Source organism: Convolutriloba macropyga, chromosome 6, assembly GCF_964194025.1.
Source record: "Convolutriloba macropyga chromosome 6, txConMacr16.3, whole genome shotgun sequence".
NCBI classification, from domain to species: Eukaryota; Metazoa; Xenacoelomorpha; order Acoela; family Convolutidae; genus Convolutriloba; species Convolutriloba macropyga.
In genome coordinates, this window is record NC_134473.1 from 6,581,428 (window position 1) to 6,604,468 (window position 23,041).

At 35.2% G+C, this 23,041-nt stretch overlaps 2 protein-coding genes across 2 annotated transcripts in view; one reads left to right on the top strand and one right to left on the bottom strand.

The window, feature by feature from the left end:
- LOC142341457 (exosome complex component RRP46-like) overlaps positions 1 to 23,041 on the bottom strand; it is a 360,653-nt gene that overhangs the window by 214,558 nt on the left and 123,054 nt on the right. The window lies entirely within an intron of this gene.
- Positions 1 to 23,041, top strand: part of LOC142341454 (Na(+)/H(+) exchanger beta-like) — a 108,614-nt gene that overhangs the window by 50,461 nt on the left and 35,112 nt on the right. Inside the window, exons 11-15 of the mRNA XM_075392408.1 lie at positions 5,214 to 5,356; positions 8,625 to 8,698; positions 9,218 to 9,346; positions 9,723 to 9,812; positions 13,335 to 13,507. Coding sequence (XP_075248523.1) covers positions 5,214 to 5,356; positions 8,625 to 8,698; positions 9,218 to 9,346; positions 9,723 to 9,812; positions 13,335 to 13,507 — 609 coding nt within the window. The remainder of the gene's footprint in view (positions 1 to 5,213; positions 5,357 to 8,624; positions 8,699 to 9,217; positions 9,347 to 9,722; positions 9,813 to 13,334; positions 13,508 to 23,041) is intronic.

A 23,041-nucleotide genomic window follows, 5' to 3' on the forward strand; every position in this document is an offset into this window, starting at 1 on the left:
TCACCACAGATCACGACGGGAACGCTGAGTGAGTTAATTTCTTCTAAATATTCATCCAATTTTTCTATAAAGTTTATTTTGTTGGTGCGCAATTTATTTTAAATTATAACTAATTTATATCGATATCTCCCAAGCGCTATATCTGCGGAGATTGCTTCATCAAAGTCTAGAAGGCTTTGTCTAAGGATGGTGCAGTTTTCTTTTACTTGAATCATTACACCTCCATTCGAGGTTGTTTCCCTATTTTTGGTAATGATATTGTTGTACCTCTTAAGGGTATAGCTCAGGAGATGATCATTACCGGTTAGCCATGTTTCAGTTAAACAAATAACATCAGGCTGAGACTCGATGCTTAAAACTAGTGCTTCCAGCTCCTCAAGGTGACTTTTTTAGGATCTGATTTTTAAATGCAGAACAGATAAATGAATTGGAGAGAAGGCAATCGGTAGGATATAGGGGGAGTAATAAGTTACCGGCAGGAAATACCTGCCTACAAAAACACTGTAAAGCATCTTCAACATCATAGTTTATGGCAATAGCACCATCATACAGATTATAAATCTTCAAAAATTCTGCCATTATGGAATGTGTATAGTAGACTGCCTTCCTTGGTTCATACTGCAGCAATTCTGTTGTCACTTCTCATCATGTTTATGAAATGTTGTCTCGTCTCGCTCTGCTGACGTCTTCAAATATTTTGACTTGGCTGCCATTCTCGAAAAATTTTCTCTTAGTGTAAATTTTTGCTTTTCTTCGGGAGAACCGTACGATGATGGGGTTCGTTCCCTTCTTTGCAGGGCAATTGATATGTTCTTGACGTCTACAGTTGCCCCTAAGTTTTTGTAATTTGTAAGACTTTCTTTATAGTAGACTCAGGAGGTTCAGAGATAGGGAAGCCGTTTTTGTCCTTGCGAATTTCTTCGTCAACATTGAAAATCTTCAGGTTCTCCTATCGGTTATAGGTCTCTAGCTGTTCTGCTTCACATAGGCTTTGCAGTTTAGCTTTTCGTTCAACTGTATTGTTGTCGGCCGAGGCACTTTCCAGAATTTCCTCTACGCCTTGGCTACAGCAGTGTCAATTGTTTCACTTATCCTTGCCTTCAAATTATTTCAGATTCGCTGGATAAGAGACGGGATAGCTGCTTCAATTGAAGTTTTGATTGCCTCCTCGATAGATTTTCATGTGTCAGTTTGTTGTTCGTCCACATTATTTATTGGTGATAACTCTGTATGAGCCCTTTTGGAACTGGGTTTCGGAACTGGTGTTTTGTCGTGAAATCTCAATGCTGGTATGTCAATGGTTACATTAGTCGCAGTTTCCTCGCTGCTCTCTTGTTGGTTTCTTTCTTCGGTCTGAATTGTCATCTCACATTCATTAGTCATATCCAACCGGAAACTTTAATAAGTTTATCACAACAGTTAGGCTAAGTTAATTATTTAATTATATTATAACGTCAAGTGGATGTTGGAGTAATCCCTAATTGTTTAAATTGGTGTTCTCTCAAATTCCACAAAACTTTAGTTCAAAATTTTTGACTAATTGATACAAAATTTTCTTTTCGCTTGATCCAATTTTCGCCTAAAATCTTACGCCCCTTAAAATTCATGTGAAAAAATTGAGAATTAAATAAATTACAAAATAATATAATTGAACTGAGTGACTCAGGTGTTCTGTTTTGAAATATCGTTTAAATCAAAAACTAAATTATGAGAGGGCACTCAATGGTTAATAATTGAATTAAATAAGTATTTTTATTACGTAATTTACCACACACAGAAAAAATGATTAAACTCCTTTAACCTTTTACTGCTTGCAACTCTTTTTGACTGCAAATTTCCAATCTCCGGAGACGGAGTTGTGAAAATTTGTCCAGCAAATCGAAGTAGGCCAAAAGTAGACAAACATTTTAATTACTCATGCTTTGTTTGGAGTTAAACAAAATTAGATGGACAAGTATTAGGAAGTATTTTTTAACATTATAATACTCAACGAAGTAGTACGAAGTTTTACGAAGTAATTTTAGCATTGTAGTGCTCTTGTGAATAAATCAAAGGTTTCAGCTTTTTCTTCAAAAATTTTTACAAGGGAAGTTATCGAAATGGCCGGGATATCATCTTCTGGATCGGACAGCAAATGTTTCGACCCCTCTTGAGGGGGAGGAACTATATACTCAAATGGTTTTTTTGCTCAGACGTTTTTGACCGCTGGAAATTTTGATCGTAGGAGTTGTGAGTGTTATCATTATAAAACCCGTCCAGCGTAGAATATAGAATTAAAAAGATTTTTTTGTGAGCGAGTTATCGGGGTTTAAATTTTTGTGAAAATTAGACCAATTTGCGCCATTTTTGTTCACATTTTCCGAAATTTTTGCCTAAAACTTCGGCGATTTTGCTAATATATGTAAACATTGTTAAGAACAGTACTGCTGGCTTTAATTTTAAAGACCGAAAAATATTGTTTATTACTTTGATTTTTTTTAAGTTAAAATTGTGGCTAAATATTTCAAAATTCAGCTTTTTTCATCAAAAATTTCCAAAACCTGCTTTTTTTAGATCATTATGATTAGGTTTGCCAGAAGTACACACACAAAGACAACAAACACAATCTTTGTAAACTACAGAAGGTGGTATTCTTGCCACCACTTCCAAAGGAAAAAGTCTAGAATTTAAATTTTGCCAAATTTCGCTAACTTTACTCCATGATTATCAAAAACGCAGCATAACTTTCAACAAACAAATTATCTAGATCTATAACATTCAATACAATTAAGTGTTTTGATTGGAGAAACAGCTATAGCAAGGCTAGTCTTGGTCCAATATTGGACTGTTACTCAAAAATAATTTGGGTTGTATTCAGTCGGTCTTTTCCTCAAAAAGAGTTTGATCTTTCTTAGGTTAGTTAAAGAACAGAACATTTCAAATCAAAGCTAATTGTTGATAAGTCCAATTGGCTTCCCCACCAGTTCCAAATTATTGCACATAGTTTCTTTACTCGAAAGATTATGGTCGTTTTTTTTTACATTTAAAAATGGTCGACTTTTATATAAACAATGGCTTATTGAACTTTGCAACTATTTTTCTCTCAATTTGGTCTACTTGTAGCTTAGTGTAAGAAAAAAAAGAATGCTTCTTCTTCTTCCTCGTCTTTTTACTGAACTCAAATTTGATTTTTTTGGCAGTGTGACGCGGTAAGTTATGGTTTTCTGGCTTTGATTTTATTAGATTTAACGAAATTTTTGTGATTTTGTCATTTGCGCATTTTTCACGTTTTTCTCACTTTGTCACCTTAACACACTATTGACAGTTCACGTACTACAATATTGTTGTTCAGAATTAGACAAAATTGAACACATAAAAGTCTTTGAGGACTTAGATTATGGTTTTAACGGCTTCGATACCCTTTTCTCGAAGAATTGAATTGAAATTTTTACCTTGGTCTTCAACTTTCATTTTAGTTTCTCTCTTTATTTGTATGAAATTTCCCTGGTAATGACTGGTCTCGTTGGTTTTTTCGAGGAAATGAGCCTACATTCTGATTTGAGTAGATGGCTTTCACAACTTTTTAACTTCGCATTTTTGTTCCTTTGTTTTTTTTTACTTAGACTTGTTTGTCACAGGACACTTATGACATTATTGTTGTCAAAGTAAGGTGATAAGTGCAAAATCAAGTGTTTTTTAAAGAATTTGTTATGAATTTACTGGTTTCGATAGGGATTTTTCGAAAAAAAAATTAGACTAATTTTTGTTCTTGCCCATATTTGACGTTTTTTATGTAGACGTAAGACATATTCTGAATAATTACAGGTTTCAAGCGCTTCTTTTGGACGAACAAACGAAACTTTTTAATTATTTCATTTTGTAGCTGATGAGTTTCCTGACTTTGAAAATAATTGTTTTCAAAAAATACAAAAATATTACCTAAAATCGACTTTTCCCTTTTTTTGTCTTCTTGTTAACTATTCTCATTAATGATGGGCCGTATATCACATTATTGGCGTCCGATGAGGGTTCAATTGAAATTATTTTGAGGCGCAAAATATGCTTTTACGGCTTCGACAGCGTTTTCTCTAAAGTTTTAATTGAATTTTTGGTTGTCTCTATTTGCAACTGCATAAAAAATTGAACATTGGCAGGTCTTAATGCCTTCCTATAGAGACGTATGTGATCAAAAACATGTTGGATGTGTTCAATTGTTATCTAATGGTTTTCATTACTTTGAAATTAATTCTTTTTAAAAAAATTTGTCCAGCTGTTAACGTGACTTAGTATGGAGTGGTCTCATATCCTTTCTAGTGAAGTACAAGTTATTTTGTTTAATTTCAGTTTTATCTGAGTATTTTACCTTGTTAATAAGTTTTTTTTTAAATGAACAAAAAGTTCTGGATGTAGTTAATGATTGCTGTTGTTGCTGTTTGATTTTGTTGTTCGTTTTGACTTGATTTCTTAATAATGGCTGATCTCATCAATCTTATGTGGTGTTTTTTTTTACTCCACTGAGTTATTTGCGTTGGAGACGATCTTTTTCATGCACATTTTTCAAAAAAATACTTGAATTTTTGGGGGTTTTTTGTTCCTCATTTGGTTGACATTTATGCCAAAAATTTTGATGAGCGGAATTTTATATGCAGACGCACATTACCAAGCCTCCTTGTTTAAAATTTATGACCAATTTGAATCAAAAATTACGAAGAAAAAGAGGGCTTTTTGAAAATTATAGAAGAAAGTGCTGGAAATCTGGAACGGAGTTGATGAAAATGGCGGTGGAGACATGTATCAAAACTACACAAAATGAATTTTAATAGATACTTAAATAGCTTAAGGGTTTGTGACGCGTTAATAGAGAACTGATTTGAACTCAAAATTTTGTTTTATTCCAAGTTTTTGCTTGCTTTCAAGTTTAAAAACATTCAGGAGTACGTAGATTTTTGGCTCCATATTGTGTATACGGTCCAAAGGTCCCAGTCTGGAGCCCAATATTCCAAATTTGTCTGTTCAGAAGATCAATGTTGGTCTTAGACCCCATCCTGGGATAGTTCGAAGTAAAATCATTAGAGAATCATGTAAGAATTATTGATAATCCCCAATAATCTGATCAAAGAAGTCTTAAAGGTTACATTTAACTGAGCAATTAATTTGATGTGGTTGACAAGTAAAAATTACACTTTAAATAATATTGATCACTTGTTCTCTTTGACTTTACCCATGTCTTTCAGTTCGACGTGTGACTGTGTCATTTTTCTCTTCCTGGGCATGGAGTTCACTGAGTTCGTGTCTGGATTAGTCACTGGATCTGAGGCTGTAAATGTTTCATTCGTCGTCTCTTCCCTCTTACTCTGTCTGCTTGCCCGGTTTGCAAGTAAGTTGCCATTTCCCTTAGACCTCGACTTATAAAAGACCCTGCCACAGTTTGATCGTCTTTGATAATCTAGACTTTAGCTGGAGCCAAGTATTCGCTGCTCCATTTTAGCTCGAAAAATTGACAGCTCACAGATTGACTCTGGAACCTGTAATTATTGAGACTCAGGTCGAGGAAAACAAAACAAAACAACGAATGTTATAAGTAATGAAAAACGGTGTTACGGTTAAGAAACATTAGTTCTTCTCTATCTTTTGGGGTTTGACAACTCCTCCAAAAAGATGAAACTGAATTGATCCATATTAACAATATATTCTACATTCGATGGGATTTTTAATGATGCCACTCATGTGATTCTACATTAAATATATCATTCGATAACAAATCATTGAAGTTCAAATTGTAGGTCCTCCCCGCATAAAAGTAGTCGAAACAAAGTCTGGTTGCTCAAGCTACCACAAAAGGGGAAGTGATATTTTGGTTTTAAAAATTGGGTAAACGTTTAATATGCCCTTCTTAAATCAATTTGATACTATCACTGTTTTTTCTTGGAGTTTTGTGGGAATTTTTCCTCGAATGTTATAGAACTGTGAAATTTCAATGAAGCTTTGATTATATAATGTGAATTTTCGGCCATTCTATGCGGTTAGTGAAAACACCAGCATTTTTTATTGCGCGCGTGATATAACTTGCGAGACATTCTTTTCACATTACGCCCCTCTGAATTAGAGTTGGTCCCAGTTCATAAAAAATCTCCTTCCGCAAGATTTGTCCATTTCAATCTGCAACAACTGTGAACGTTTCATTTACGCATGTTCTATTGTTACAATTGATAGAAACACGAATGTGTTTCAGTTTTTAGTCAACTGATTTGAAAAAAGCGTGCAGTTCATCTTTACCGTGTGAGTCCACTCAAACAACTTTAAATTTATCTTACGCTATAGAAAATGATAGAATTGAACTTTTTTGAGTATGCGTTGCCTAAAATGACAATGAGTGCGTGATCTGCTTTTCCAATGATGATGTTGAAACAAAAAAATCTCATCACAAGTAGAGTAATCAGAGTGAATTTTTTTCTATTTCATCAGCATGTTTATATTTACATCCACACTTCCCTTTAGTGTGAATGATTTCCTATTGAAGGATTTTCATTGTCCTTGTTGTCTGTTTTTTTACGTGTTTGTCATTCTGGAAGTCCGGCAAAAATCCTTCTGCAAAGCACCGTTAAGGCAGTTTCTCTTTTCGCTGTAGAAGCAGTTATGTTGTTCAAAGACCCTTTTTGACCACTGTAGGTGTTTCACTAGTTCGTGTAGAAGTACCATTGATATGGAATTGATTTTTTTTATAAGAGCTTTGACGGATCCGCTGTGAAATGGTCCCCAAAGTTCCTAATAACCAGAGAAGTGTTTGGGGGATCACGCACTGGTGGCTGCGTCATATCGTATTGTCGAAATATGAGTAGTACATCAACCATGACAAATTTACACTCCAACGTAAATACGTTTTTTGCAGAACGACAATTAATCGTTTGGTTATGAAACTGCTTTGGACTAAATTTTTTATTCAGAGGTAAAACAGGGTGATAAATTTTGTAACTGATTTCCCAGTAAAAAAAATGAATGATTTTACTTGATCAATCAAAATGAAAGGAAATGGAAAGCTAGAAGTGAAAAACAACCTGTTGTGCGAATCACTGGTTAAGACATTTTAACAGACATTTAAAAACGAGAAGGAACTAAGTTTCATTACAAATCAATAGGGTGCAGAATGCAGTACCTCATATTTTGAAACTTCCTGGCATAAATCATCTTGAAATAATTTCGACAGCATGTTTCATTTTTTCACAGTTTTCTGGTCTCCTTTGCTGGACTCTTTTGTTTCCATTCAGTTTAGCGGGGCTGCATTTCTAAAAAATATATAGCTAATAAAACAGTTTCCTTGAAGTATAAAAACATGTCTGGTTATAATTTTTGTGGTTACTTTGTGGCTTTATGCTTTATGAAAGGTGTGATTTACGAAAAATTGTTGTTCAAGTTATGCTCAACTTCTATGCAAGATTGGACCATTTCTGTTTGCAAGAGGGGACTTAAATGTCTGATTCCAGTTTTTACACACTTAAAGTAGTTGGTCTCGGCTAAGGCTCCCTGATACGTTTAGAATGGTTTTTGGGTCTCAAGTGAGAATATGGTTTTTAGAATGGTTTTTGGGTCTATGCATAGCAAAGAGACTGTTGAAATCTTTCACGTCAGGTTTTGAAGGTTTAAACTTTCTGAAATAAAACTTTCTTTGTATAAGCTAATATGAGCTGATCTTCCGTTTTTCTTACATAATTTTGGTGAATTCCTTTTCCTCAAGATTAAAGATTCCGTTATCATGAGTGCAAGAGCTAATACATGTGTTGCCAATACGGCTTCATTTACTTTGGGATTAACCGTTACATTTAATGTATATACACTGTGGTACCGGTGTTTTAAATGTTAAATTTGATCTGTAAGTTTTATTTGTGAATAACGGTTTAAAAATTTTGAAGTTTTAATGGAAATTTAATTCTCGTGTTCTCCTCTTACACAGAAAAGACGGTGTCGTGCCTTGTTCTCTTAGCATTTTCCAGGTTGCTTCTATTCTAAATGTTTAATTTTCACGGCCAAGTACAGAATCAAATCCGCCTTGATCAAGTTCTAGCGTACAGTGTGCATACAGACGTTGCGGAAAAATTTAACTTGTAAAATACGGAGTTTGTGTTCTAACAAGTTGAAGCAGATTTGTTGACAGCAAGTTTGGGTTCGTACAAGCAATCACTTGAGGTTCAATGAAATTGGATGGACGAAAATTGCTTGTTAGATATCTTGACAAACTAGGAATCCTATATTGGAAATTTTGAAAAATTAGGAAGAGAATTTGCATTTTCAGGATATTAAACTTTTGCTCCTGTGAATAAATCAAAGCTGACAGGAATTTATCAAACAGAAGGATTTGGAAGCAGTATAGTCCGGATCAAGCAATGGCCAGCATATAGTCCGGATCAGAATCTAACTGAATATTTTTGGTAAACTTGAAGCAATATTACGAAAACAGGTAGTTCTTTGGGGAAAATTTAGGAGAAATAGTGTTCGAAAGTTAGAACGAAGTTGACAAAAAAGGCGTTGACAAAAAAATTGGTATCAGAAATATACAAAACGCCCACCAGATAAAAAGCTAAAGGCGTAATGACGCTTTTTTAGAGAACTGAGTTGACTGTTCATTCATGCCCTCATGTTTTTTTTTTCAGTTGTGACGACCCTCAGTTACTTTCTGAATCTGTCGAGAGTGAGGAAAATCTCAAAACAGGAACAGTTCATTATGGTAAGAGACGACTTTCATTGTGTTCATTGTCAAAAGTCAATTAAGTGAATGAAAATAACAGAAGATTTCCATTAATTATTATGATTTTTTTGAGAACATGGAATATTCAAATTTATGCGCGATAAAACATGCTTCTAATTGGTTAGCAACAAAAACAAGAGTGCAAATGTTGTTACATTGTCGTGTAATCTCATCCAGAATTTATTATACTCAAATCTTTGAAGCCCAGGAATCAAATCAAATATCCAAAAATAGAATAACAGGAATTAGAAAGTTAATAAAAATTTTCCTCGTACTCAAATGACTGCAACAAAGTAATAACCGAGGACTTGCGTACAAGTTGAGCGTAAAATTGAGCGTTGAAAATCAATTGACGAATCTGACCTCAAACGTATCAACATTATAAAACATCGGTTCAACGGGAACCAAATTGTCTCATTTTCTTCGCAAATGCAACACTCCAAAAGTAGAAAATGAACAGAAAAGATTCATATTTATCGTTTTCTGTGTGTGTTGCAGGGCTATGGTGGTTTGCGTGGTGCGGTGTGTTTCTCCTTAGTGAAACTTCTGAGTAATGAGACTGTGCCTGAGAAGAACACTATGATGACAGCCACTCTATGCATCATATTCTTCACTGTATTCGTTCAGGCAAGTTCACTAAGCCGACATTTTTCAGATAAAAGCCATTGAAGAATTGAATGAAAATATAGAAGATAAACAAAACTGCGACCTAAAGCCTCAATCAGTTTCTGACGACGCAATAATAGCTTATGGTTTAAACTTCAAAAAAACTTTAAAAATATACGATCTTAAACCTACTGGATTATAAAAGACTATTAATTATAGACTTCAATTACTAGAAGTAATTTTTATATTCGCTTTGTCTTCAATTGTTTTGTGTTAAGATTAATTCTATACCTATAACACATCAATGGCTTCTAATAATTTCGAGGTCATGATGACCCTTGGGGTTTGAAATTGGGTGAATCATCAGGTATTTTGAATTATCTTAGATGGGTTGCAGGGCATAACGATGAAACCGATGGTGCGTGCTCTCAAAATACAAATGGATGATCAAAAAGAAGCGACGATGAACGAAGCCATCAACTCTAATGTAAGTAGAGCCTAGAACCGGCTCAGTCCCTGAACTCAAAATTTTCGATCATTTCCAAAATTTCCCATACATTCACAAAACAGCTTTTTGTCAACAGCGATACGTTATTGTTCCGACCCCTCTTGAGGGGGGAGGAACTATATACTCAAATGGGTTTTTTTGTTCAGTCAATTTTGGCCGATCGATATATTCATCGTAGAGAGTTGAGACTGGTATCATTAGAAAGCTTGTCCAGCGTAGAATATGGAATTAAAAAGATTTTTTGATTTTCGTTTTTGACAGGGAGATATCGAGGTTTAAACTTTCGAGAAAAAAGTGAATTCCGTTGATTTCATTCACATTTTTTTGGAATTTTTGACTAAATTTTCGCCAATTTTGATAAAATTTAATAAAATTTTTCAAGAAAATGTTGTTGATTTTACTTTTGAAGACAAAATATATTGCCGGCTACTTTGGTTGATTTTTTTTGTCACATATTCCGGCTAAATATTTCACAAAATTCAGACTTCTTCATCAAAAACAGCACGAAATAAGTTTCTTTAGTCCACTCTGATTAAATTTGCAGGAATTGCACACCCAAACACCACTTACACAATCTTTTAAGACTAAAAAAGGGGCTAATTGCACTTCAATTTCCGTTGAGAGTGCTCTGTAAATAAAACTTTGCCGTTTTTTGCTAACTTTATTCGTTGAATATCAAAAACGCAGCATTTATTTTTGATTTTTTAACTAACAAAATATCTATATCAATGACATTCCAAAAATTAAATGTTCCTAATGCACAATCAACATTAGCAGCAATAGTTCTGTACCAATCTTGGACCGCTCAATCCAAAAATAATTCGGATTGTCAGTCATTTTTTTATTTAAAAAATTCGATCTTTATATTAATTATTTAACAGAACATTTCAAATCAAAGCTCAATAGTGATAGATCCTATTGGCTTCCTAATTAACTCAAATTTTATTTATCTAGTTGATTTGCTTGAAAGCTCATGGTCAGTTTGACTTTTAAAATATTTGATTTTTAAATAAAGAATGGCTTATTGAATTTTTCCTCCATTTTTCTCTTAATTTGGTCATTTTGTAGCTTAAGTGTCAGCAATCAAAGAGTGCTCCTTCTTTCTATTGAATTCAAATATATTCTTTGTTGCGGTTTTACGCCTTAAGTTATGGTATTCTGGCTTTGATACTACTAGATTTCACAATTTTTATTTAATTTTTTAGGTATTTGCCCATTTTTCATGTTTTCTAGTTTTGTCAAAATATCACGTTATTGTCAGTTCATATATCATATTTTTCGCGTCCAAAATAACGCAGAATTGATAATATTTAAATCTTTAAAGATATAGATTGTGGTTCTTTGCCGCTTCGACAGTACTTTCTTGAAGAATTTAATTGAATTTTTTAATTTTGTCTTTAACTGTCGTTTTTACTTTGTCTTTTTAGTCGTATTCAATTTCCCGTACAATGACCCGGTTTGATTGGTTTTTCCTGGAAGAATAGATGAGCCGATGTTCTGATATTAGAAGATAGATAATGGCTTTCATGACTTTGAAAACAATTGTTTTTCAAAATAAAAGAAATAAACATTTCAACTTCGCAATTGTGTTCCTTTTTTTGTCTGTTACCTGGTCTCGTTTATTAAAGGTTAAAGATGACATTATTTTTTTCAAGGAAAGGTGTCAAAAGGGATTGGTGTCACAAAATCTTATGTTTTTAAAGAATTCGTTATGACGTTACAGGCTTCGAAACCCGTTTTTCAAAAAATATTAATAGGTTAATTTTTGAATTTTGTCATATTTGACGTTCTTTTTGTGGACGTAAGACTTATTCTGGATAATTGCTGGACTTGAGAGTTTCCTTTGAAGAATAAACGAACCTATTCAATTTTTTCATTTTGTAATTAATGCCTTTCATGTCTTTGGAGTCAAATTTTTTTCGATAAAAGTATTACATAATCTTGCTTTTTTTCTTTTTGGTCTAATTGTTACCTAGTTTCATTAATGAGAGGTCACATAATACATTTCAAGGGAGGGTGTCAAAAAGGATTGGTGTCACAAACTCTAATGTTTTAAGAGAATTTGTTTTGACATTACTGTTTTCCACACGGGTTTTTCACAAAAAAAAGTAAATGAATTTTTGATTTTTGTCATACTTGACGTTCGCTTTGTATACGTAAGACATATTCTGGATAATTGCAGGTCTCAAGGGCTTTCTTTGAAAGAATGGTTGAACTTATTCAATTTTTTCATTTTGTAATTAATGGCTTTTATGTCTTTGGAAGTAAATATTTTTCAAAAAAAAAAGTATTACATAATTTTGCATTTTTTCTTTTTTGTCTAATTGTTCCTTATTCTCAATAATTTGCGGCCTCATAATACATTGTCGCTGTTTAACTAAGGTGCAATCGAACATGTTTTAAGTGCCAAAGTATGGCTTTACGGCTTCCAAAGCATTTTCTGGCAAGTTTTAATTGATTTTTAGTTTGTTGTTCTTTTTGAAACTGCAAAAAAAATTGAATACCAAGAGTTATTAATTCCTTTTTTTAGAAGCATTGGTAATTGTAAACCACATGGGATATTTTATTTGGTTCCTAATGGTTTTCATTACTTTGAAAATAGTTGTTTTTTAAATTTAGCGAATTTTCTAACTTTAAAGTTTCTGTTTTTTTTTTGTCTAATTGTTACCAAGCTTTATTATGAACTGGTGAATAACCATTTTTTTCTGGTGAATTACAAGTTATTTTGTTTATTTTCAGTTTTATCTGCCGCTATTTTGACTTTGTTATTAAGTTTTGTTTTTTAAAACGGACATAAATTTTTTGATGTAATTATTGTTTGTTGTTGTTGTTTGATTTTGCCGTTCTTCTTATCTTCTTCGCTCGCTTTCTTAATATCAGCATATCTCATCAATCTAATGCATCATTTTTTTACTCCACTGAGTTATTTGTTTTAGAGGCTATCGTTTCGATCATACACCAGTTTTTTTTTGAAAAATACTTTAATTTTTTTTGTTTTTCCACCTGTTCCTCATTTGTTGGACAATTATGCCAAAATGGTGGATGAGCGGGGTCGGAACATCATGTGCGATCGCACATTACCGAGCCGCCTTGTTGGCATTTTAAATCAAAATTTAAGTCGTTCTTTTCACGTGTTGTAAGTCGTTGAGTTAGATCTATTTTCATTTTAAGTAAAGAGGAGATTGATGTGTGTTAGGATCGTTTTTGTCCGACCCTACAAGGCTATAAACTTGTAACAGAGATCCAGTCATAGCTTTTCTTTAAACTTCAGTCATAGGAATTTTGTTAAATTTGAAGAAAATTTCTGGCCAAGTATCTTTAAACTGCTTCAAGGCATCACTAGACTAAGCTTCTTTGAAGCCTTTTGACGATCTGTCGGAACTGAGTGATGTTTTTGTGTGAGTATATAACATGTCCTTAAATTCTGAAAACCAAGTTAGTTAGATTTTTGGATGCTATATATACAGTGCCTGATGTGATGTTGGATGTGTGTTTATTTAGTTGATAGATCACATAATGGTGGGAATTGAGGAGGTGGTGGGTCACGTGGGAGACCACAGGTTCAAAGACACCTTCGACAGAGTGGACATGAAGTACTTGAGAGTGTGGCTTCAGAGAGAACCCCAGAGTGTGGATGACAAACTCATGTCTCTTTACTCAGACATCTTGATGAAGTAAGTTTCACATCAATACATCAGAGCTCCTCTCTCTCTCTCATCATCCCCCACATGAACAAAATTTTAATTTCATTCCGTAATTTAGCTCATAAATTACTTAGTTTATTGCTGACATTGTTCTAATTCAAATCAACAGTCTACTAATTGAGTTTACCGTCCCCCTCCTGTTCTTTAAATTCGTCAATTGCTTCCGTCTTTTTCGTTTGCATAGGCAATTTGTTTAACTCCCCTCTCATTGGGTGAGTCGAGAACAATCAATTGATAAATTAAGTCCCCTCCCATTGGGTCACATACTAGTTCAGACAAAAAATTTTAGCAATCATTCTGCAATATTATCACCAGACCAGACCTCATATTGTATCTTCTGAGTCCTGAGCCGCAAGTTTGGCCCGAGACAGTCAAAATATCTAAAGCCTCGTTTAATTCGGTTTCTGTTCCAGCACCATGTTTGTTCATTACCATGGGTGACCAAACAATTGATGATAAATGGTTTGTATAGGTGCATTTTCAATATTGTGATGACTGATTTTCGAACCCAGCTCTCCGGTTTGTAAGCCATTAATTCATCCACTCTGTCATTGATTCCTAATATTCTTCGCATTTTATTTTATTTTAAATTATAAAACCGTCTTGTACGAAATGCGCTAAATTTATGCAAGAAATTCCCGGAATTGTCAACGCATTTTGTACATAGTTTCAGCTCTTTTCATTGCTTTTCTTTCAAGAGTTAATTAATAAAGTTAGATCAAATAAAATGGTAAAAATTTTAGGAAACAGTACAGAGTTTTAATTCTGATGTGGTAGGTATTTTATTCGCTTGATCTTAATTACCACACTAGAGCTAAACCTATATTATTGTAGCGACCTTAAATACGTGCTAGAATAAGTCTCACCATATGCTCACAATGTTCTTTGCTAATTCCCAAATCTATGTGTTATTTGCTAGAAAATAAAATTGATTAGATATAAAGATTAATTAGTAAATAGATAGAAAGGATAGAGCACAATTAGGGAGTAAATCTTACTTGAAAAAATGGTGGGGTATCTAGTCTTAATCAAGAAATTGAATCCATCTTACTGCTGGATGTGAACATTACTCTAACTCTTTTTTGCTTTAAAATTGGCAGACTTACAATCGCTGCTGTATTTCCCTCTTAGCTGAGGAGTAGATGTTTCGCTCTAAGAGCAGTGAGAGAAAGAGGGAGAGAGAGAAATTTTTGTTAGAAAATCAAGCGTCTTACGTTTGCCCTCGTTGAGTTTGGTCTGATTTCCTTCAGCAGCAAGCTCTAGGCTCGTGCGTGTTTATAATTGAGTCAACACGGCTAAAAAATCACAAGACCTATGACTAGCTTCGAATCAATTCCTAGGTCATTCGTGGAGCCGACTACTACTCGTCTATAGTCATATATTCGTTTCAGGCTTTCTGCTGAAGAGCAGCCTGGATAGCTTCAGTATCCTTCACTTATTACGCATATTAATAGCAGCAGTGAATCAGCCGGTATGGCCTGCTGCATAGTGTATTAAAGAATACACAGCAGTATTTGGCTATGAATAATGTATTCATTCACTCAACGCATTTCACGCAGCATAGCTCTCTCTTAATATTCCGTCAGTTTAGACTAAGTCTAAAGTGTTCACAAAGTTGACGGTTAAATAATTATACTCTCTGTAGTATCGGTAATTGCGGCGGCAATTATCCAATTAGCAATACTACAGCTCACCCAGATTTAAAGAAGAGAAAAATTGTGCTCTATCGCATAAAGTTTACATTCAATTTGTAAAAAATCTTAGAGCATACAAGTAATATCTATAGAAAGGTAGGAGCATGTATATTCAGAGTTCGGTAATACAATGTTAGTGTGAACTCAGTTAAAAGTTACAAGCGGTATGAAATATAATAGACTGCAACAGTAGACTGAAGAAAAGCATTGCCAAAGAACAATCTCAAATGCAAATTGTTTGTCTATGAGTTAAGCGCCCATGGTTAGTTCGAACAAGTTACAGATCAAATACACTAGAATTTTAAGTATTAAGATACTGAGTAAAAAAATGTTTAACAAGTTGAGGTACAAACTGGATAGATAGAAAAGAAGCGGAAGTGCAATACATTAAGCATAACTTACAAGCTATTGGTTCCAAAATGGAAAACCTTTTAATGATAGGTTAAGAGAAACAATAATACGAGATATCAAATGAAAGTTTAATTGTTTTGGTTGTCAAGTTTTGCTAGAAGGACTCTATGTTTGTCTTTCAGTTCCTTGAGCTGGAGTCCGAGCTGTTGATTTGATTCTATCAACTGGCTTGCTTTCTTCAGAAGCTTTTGCTGTTGCCGATCTCGGATCTTCAGAGTTTGTGAAGAGACCACTAACCACTAATTGTTTTCTCAACTCTTCCTTCTCGTGGCAAGCAGTTTGCTTTGAAATTGTTAATCGATCGAGTTTGTTCTGAAGGTCTGCAATATTGGATTCCGAGTCCCAAAGCTGAGGCCGGAAACGGGAGTTCTCAACAATTAGGTGATCGGTTGAAATGGTCTCCGGTTGTGGCGAGTCATTGTTCGGGAATGCTGTTATCTGCTCGAACGGCACTTCAACACGAGTCTTCAGAACCTTGTTTTCTAGTTCGTATGTCCGGTCCTGATCGTTCCTATTCCTCAGTCTCCAAATGTTTAGAGTAGGTACCAAGGAAAAGTTAGGAATCACTGGCAGAGATTCGGTTGGCACGAGCATCTTGGTATTCGTTTTGACGTTTTGAATCGTTGTCATTTCTGAGAGGCGCCATTGGGTATACTCAGTTGTTAGTGAGTATTCGAAGGAAGTTAGAAATTTTGGGTTCTTGTCGAGTGGCAGCATTTCTCGTAATCTTTGGATTTCCAGGCGATCGTCTTTGAGGGGGAAGTATTTTTCTTTCGGCAAACCATCGTCTAATGGGTTTTTTTGCAAAAGTCGAGAAGCCTGGGTTTTAACCGTTTCGTGCGATTGTTGTCCGGGTTGGTGTTGTTGATGTTGTTTTGACAGATGGCGCTGTTTGTTAATGTTGTTCTTGTTGCCACGTTGGCGAGGATGGAAGTCTCGGGGTTTCTTTGTCAATGGGGGAAGGTCTGCCATTCAGTTGGTGACGGGGTCACACTGCTCTGTGGGTAGCTGGATGTCTTCTAACTGTCTTTTGGTCATCTTACTTGATCATAAACATATAAATACATTTAAGATGAAACATTAGCTTTTTCAAGCGAAAACCATCGTACTTTTTATCGTACCAACAAATTCATACTGTTAGAGTACAGGAATACAATCACATATTATGTGCAGAATCAGTTTTGCGAATCTCCCACCGGGGTGGAAAGAAAGAAAAGAAAAATTCGAAACAATTGAAATGTGGAAAACAATCCCCGTTTTTGAAAATCGGAATATGTTATTTTTATTAACCAAAAATTTAATTGTTTAGAAGCTTTGAACAGATTGTGTCAGATTTAACTGACTAAATTGGGTTTCGGACCTCGTGGCTTCCCTCCGTGCGACGACCCGCGCAGCTGGGTTTTTTAGTGTTGCAGAATATACCTGCTAGTGATGAAGGGTCGTTAGATGAGGAGAAGGAAGAGGACTTCTATTAGGAGGCCAACAGAGAGGGTGATGATGAAGGAGAGAAGAATAAGGATTGGGAAGTAAATGGGGTGCATTGTTTAAGAACTTTCCGACCAAACGTCGTGGGGGTTGATCTTCTTCAAACAAATGGGGCAATTATGTTTCTCTTGGGCACAGGGATTACACACAAAATGTCCAAAGTTCTGGTGATATTTTATGTGCGGGTGAGTGGAGGAGGTGACACATTTCTTTATTTGGTTGCAGCAAAAACATCGGTAATAACAACTAAGGGATAGCGTATAAAGGTGGCGGAGGCAAAGGGGGCAGTTTGGTTGGGAAGAGTGTTTGAGTAGGTTAGTTCTGCAATCAGTGCTAACTAGATGAGGGGGTTGGTCTCCGTCGGAAGGGTGCAATTTTTTCCAGCATGAAGTAATTCTTAAACGAATGGGACATTCGTCACGATATTCGACAATAGGTGGGCGTGATGAGTTTTGGAGGGAAAAAACTATTCTGAAGGATAAACAATTTCCCATTTCTTGAGATGGATAAATAGTTTCGTTATTTGAAGTTGTTTGGGGGATTTAATTGATCTAATTTCAATAATAGCGATTTTTCGATTTTCAAAAAGAAATTCCAATGAGATAAATGGTTTGTATAGGTGCATTTTCAATATTGTGATGACTGATTTTCGAACCCAGCTCTCCGGTTTGTAAGCCATTAATTCATCCACTCTGTCATTGATTCCTAATATTCTTCGCATTTTATTTTATTTTAAATTATAAAACCGTCTTGTACGAAATGCGCTAAATTTATGCAAGAAATTCCCGGAATTGTCAACGCATTTTGTACATAGTTTCAGCTCTTTTCATTGCTTTTCTTTCAAGAGTTAATTAATAAAGTTAGATCAAATAAAATGGTAAAAATTTTAGGAAACAGTACAGAGTTTTAATTCTGATGTGGTAGGTATTTTATTCGCTTGATCTTAATTACCACACTAGAGCTAAACCTATATTATTGTAGCGACCTTAAATACGTGCTAGAATAAGTCTCACCATATGCTCACAATGTTCTTTGCTAATTCCCAAATCTATGTGTTATTTGCTAGAAAATAAAATTGATTAGATATAAAGATTAATTAGTAAATAGATAGAAAGGATAGAGCACAATTAGGGAGTAAATCTTACTTGAAAAAATGGTGGGGTATCTAGTCTTAATCAAGAAATTGAATCCATCTTACTGCTGGATGTGAACATTACTCTAACTCTTTTTTGCTTTAAAATTGGCAGACTTACAATCGCTGCTGTATTTCCCTCTTAGCTGAGGAGTAGATGTTTCGCTCTAAGAGCAGTGAGAGAAAGAGGGAGAGAGAGAAATTTTTGTTAGAAAATCAAGCGTCTTACGTTTGCCCTCGTTGAGTTTGGTCTGATTTCCTTCAGCAGCAAGCTCTAGGCTCGTGCGTGTTTATAATTGAGTCAACACGACTAAAAAATCACAAGACCTATGACTAGCTTCGAATCAATTCCTAGGTCATTCGTGGAGCCGACTACTACTCGTCTATAGTCATATATTCGTTTCAGGCTTTCTGCTGAAGAGCAGCCTGGATAGCTTCAGTATCCTTCACTTATTACGCATATTAATAGCAGCAGTGAATCAGCCGGTATGGCCTGCTGCATAGTGTATTAAAGAATACACAGCAGTATTTGGCTATGAATAATGTATTCATTCACTCAACGCATTTCACGCAGCATAGCTCTCTCTTAATATTCCGTCAGTTTAGACTAAGTCTAAAGTGTTCACAAAGTTGACGGTTAAATAATTATACTCTCTGTAGTATCGGTAATTGCGGCGGCAATTATCCAATTAGCAATACTACAGCTCACCCAGATTTAAAGAAGAGAAAAATTGTGCTCTATCGCATAAAGTTTACATTCAATTTGTAAAAAATCTTAGAGCATACAAGTAATATCTATAGAAAGGTAGGAGCATGTATATTCAGAGTTCGGTAATACAATGTTAGTGTGAACTCAGTTAAAAGTTACAAGCGGTATGAAATATAATAGACTGCAACAGTAGACTGAAGAAAAGCATTGCCAAAGAACAATCTCAAATGCAAATTGTTTGTCTATGAGTTAAGCGCCCATGGTTAGTTCGAACAAGTTACAGATCAAATACACTAGAATTTTAAGTATTAAGATACTGAGTAAAAAAATGTTTAACAAGTTGAGGTACAAACTGGATAGATAGAAAAGAAGCGGAAGTGCAATACATTAAGCATAACTTACAAGCTATTGGTTCCAAAATGGAAAACCTTTTAATGATAGGTTAAGAGAAACAATAATACGAGATATCAAATGAAAGTTTAATTGTTTTGGTTGTCAAGTTTTGCTAGAAGGACTCTATGTTTGTCTTTCAGTTCCTTGAGCTGGAGTCCGAGCTGTTGATTTGATTCTATCAACTGGCTTGCTTTCTTCAAAAGCTTTTGCTGTTGCCGATCTCGGATCTTCAGAGTTTGTGAAGAGACCACTAACCACTAATTGTTTTCTCAACTCTTCCTTCTCGTGGCAAGCAGTTTGCTTTGAAATTGTTAATCGATCGAGTTTGTTCTGAAGGTCTGCAATATTGGATTCCGAGTCCCAAAGCTGAGGCCGGAAACGGGAGTTCTCAACAATTAGGTGATCGGTTGAAATGGTCTCCGGTTGTGGCGAGTCATTGTTCGGGAATGCTGTTATCTGCTCGAACGGCACTTCAACACGAGTCTTCAGAACCTTGTTTTCTAGTTCGTATGTCCGGTCCTGATCGTTCCTATTCCTCAGTCTCCAAATGTTTAGAGTAGGTACCAAGGAAAAGTTAGGAATCACTGGCAGAGATTCGGTTGGCACGAGCATCTTGGTATTCGTTTTGACGTTTTGAATCGTTGTCATTTCTGAGAGGCGCCATTGGGTATACTCAGTTGTTAGTGAGTATTCGAAGGAAGTTACAAATTTTGGGTTCTTGTCGAGTGGCAGCATTTCTCGTAATCTTTGGATTTCCAGGCGATCGTCTTTGAGGGGGAAGTATTTTTCTTTCGGCAAACCATCGTCTAATGGGTTTTTTTGCAAAAGTCGAGAAGCCTGGGTTTTAACCGTTTCGTGCGATTGTTGTCCGGGTTGGTGTTGTTGATGTTGTTTTGACAGATGGCGCTGTTTGTTAATGTTGTTCTTGTTGCCACGTTGGCGAGGATGGAAGTCTCGGGGTTTCTTTGTCAATGGGGGAAGGTCTGCCATTCAGTTGGTGACGGGGTCACACTGCTCTGTGGGTGGCTGGATGTCTTCTAACTGTCTTTTGGTCATCTTACTTGATCATAAACATATAAATACATTTAAGATGAAACATTAGCTTTTTCAAGCGAAAACCATCGTACTTTTTATCGTACCAACAAATTCATACTGTTAGAGTACAGGAATACAATCACATATTATGTGCAGAATCAGTTTTGCGAATCTCCCACCGGGGTGGAAAGAAAGAAAAGAAAAATTCGAAACAATTGAAATGTGGAAAACAATCCCCGTTTTTGAAAATCGGAATATGTTATTTTTATTAACCAAAAATTTAATTGTTTAGAAGCTTTGAACAGATTGTGTCAGATTTAACTGACTAAATTGGGTTTCGGACCTCGTGGCTTCCCTCCGTGCGACGACCCGCGCAGCTGGGTTTTTTAGTGTTGCAGAATATACCTGCTAGTGATGAAGGGTCGTTAGATGAGGAGAAGGAAGAGGACTTCTATTAGGAGGCCAACAGAGAGGGTGATGATGAAGGAGAGAAGAATAAGGATTGGGAAGTAAATGGGGTGCATTGTTTAAGAACTTTCCGACCAAACGTCGTGGGGGTTGATCTTCTTCAAACAAATGGGGCAATTATGTTTCTCTTGGGCACAGGGATTACACACAAAATGTCCAAAGTTCTGGTGATATTTTATGTGCGGGTGAGTGGAGGAGGTGACACATTTCTTTATTTGGTTGCAGCAAAAACATCGGTAATAACAACTAAGGGATAGCGTATAAAGGTGGCGGAGGCAAAGGGGGCAGTTTGGTTGGGAAGAGTGTTTGAGTAGGTTAGTTCTGCAATCAGTGCTAACTAGATGAGGGGGTTGGTCTCCGTCGGAAGGGTGCAATTTTTTCCAGCATGAAGTAATTCTTAAACGAATGGGACATTCGTCACGATATTCGACAATAGGTGGGCGTGATGAGTTTTGGAGGGAAAAAACTATTCTGAAGGATAAACAATTTCCCATTTCTTGAGATGGATAAATAGTTTCGTTATTTGAAGTTGTTTGGGGGATTTAATTGATCTAATTTCAATAATAGCGATTTTTCGATTTTCAAAAAGAAATTCCAATGAGGAGAAAGGGGAGTTAGGTTTTTTGTTAAACTTTGTTCAGTGTCAATGTTGACATAATAAATTTCTAAGGAAGGGGAGGTATAGTTATCAGTCTATGTAAAGGAACGTTTAATTTCAGTTATTCTGACTAAATGCTGGTTTAAGTGAAAGATCATAATTATATTAATTTATTGGTTTCTGTTGAGATACTTCTAGCACATTTGGACTCGTTTTCGAGGAGGTAAACGAAATAATTCCAGTAAACTGAAGTGGGGTAGACTGAGAGGGTTGATTTTTTCTGGGTTATGTCGTTCTTCAGGTTTACTAAAACAAATGCTTGAAGGGAAGGTTCAGTTTCGAAGGTTTTCACGAACCTACAAATTTCAACTAATTCTTGGTTTAAAAGGAAGAACATGATTTAAAATAAGGAAATAGGGTACTTAATTGTTAATTCGGCGTTAGAATAAAAGGTTAAGAATAGGGCTATTTCGAGTATCTGGGGGTGACTAATTTTTAAAGTTAGATAGTGATTTAAAATGCTGTGGGGTTGTCGAATGTAAATTATGAAGGAATTTTGGGTGGTGGATAATCCAAGGATAATATATTTTATGTTATTCAATTTAAGGGTAAGGGATCTATTCTGTATATTAATCATTACCGGTTGGAGATGTCAATAGGGATCTAATCTAATTTTTGCTCTGAAAGCATCAAAAAAAAGTTCCAATAAGGGGAAAAAGCTGGTATTGTTATCGAACCTTTGTCCCAAGAGTCTACAAAATAAAACAAAACTTCTAGAGTGGGGGTTACTTGATAGCGAAAATGGATAGTAAAAGATCGATTAATCTGATAAGGTCTTACTAAACTGCCTTGGTAGTAAAAGTACATTCCAAAACATTATTCTCGTGCTGATGAATCTCAAAGTGTTTGCAATGTACCGTGAATACGTTTGGTTCTCTGAAATTCTTAAGAAATAATGCAAAATTTGTTAAAACGTATAAAATAGCAAATAAAATATTTAGTTCCCGAAGGGACTTTTGAACATCGAGGTGCATCATTTTATAAAAGAGAGTGGATGTTGTATCCCAAATTCAGTAGACCATATTCACAATCAAGTAAAAATTCCTTAAGAGTATAAAATTTTTCGTGGTCTGAATAAATTAATATGTCTACTAAGTCTGAAAATTTGGGTGCGCTAAATTTTAAATGCACTAAGTTTTCATAAGCAGGTATAAAAGAGTAATATATATGTCCATAAAATTCGTGAAACTTAATAAATAAACCTTTCTGGTACTCAGGTACGAAAAGATCATTAAAATTTTGCATCTCAGATCATAATGCTGAAACAGTTAGGTTAGGCTAATAAAAAATGATTAAATGTAATTAATTAAACATTAAAAAAAACAAATTGGATGACTGAATTATGGGGGAGCAATTGCATTTACTTCTTGCTCAGTAGGAACTTTTGGGTAAAGATGTGGTATTTCTGGCATAGGAGATGATGCTACTTCAGGGGCAGTGAGTGGTGACAATTCAATTTGACGGTTGTCGTGATAGTTGTTATGATCTGGTGTATGCTTGAGGTATCGACTTCGTTTTG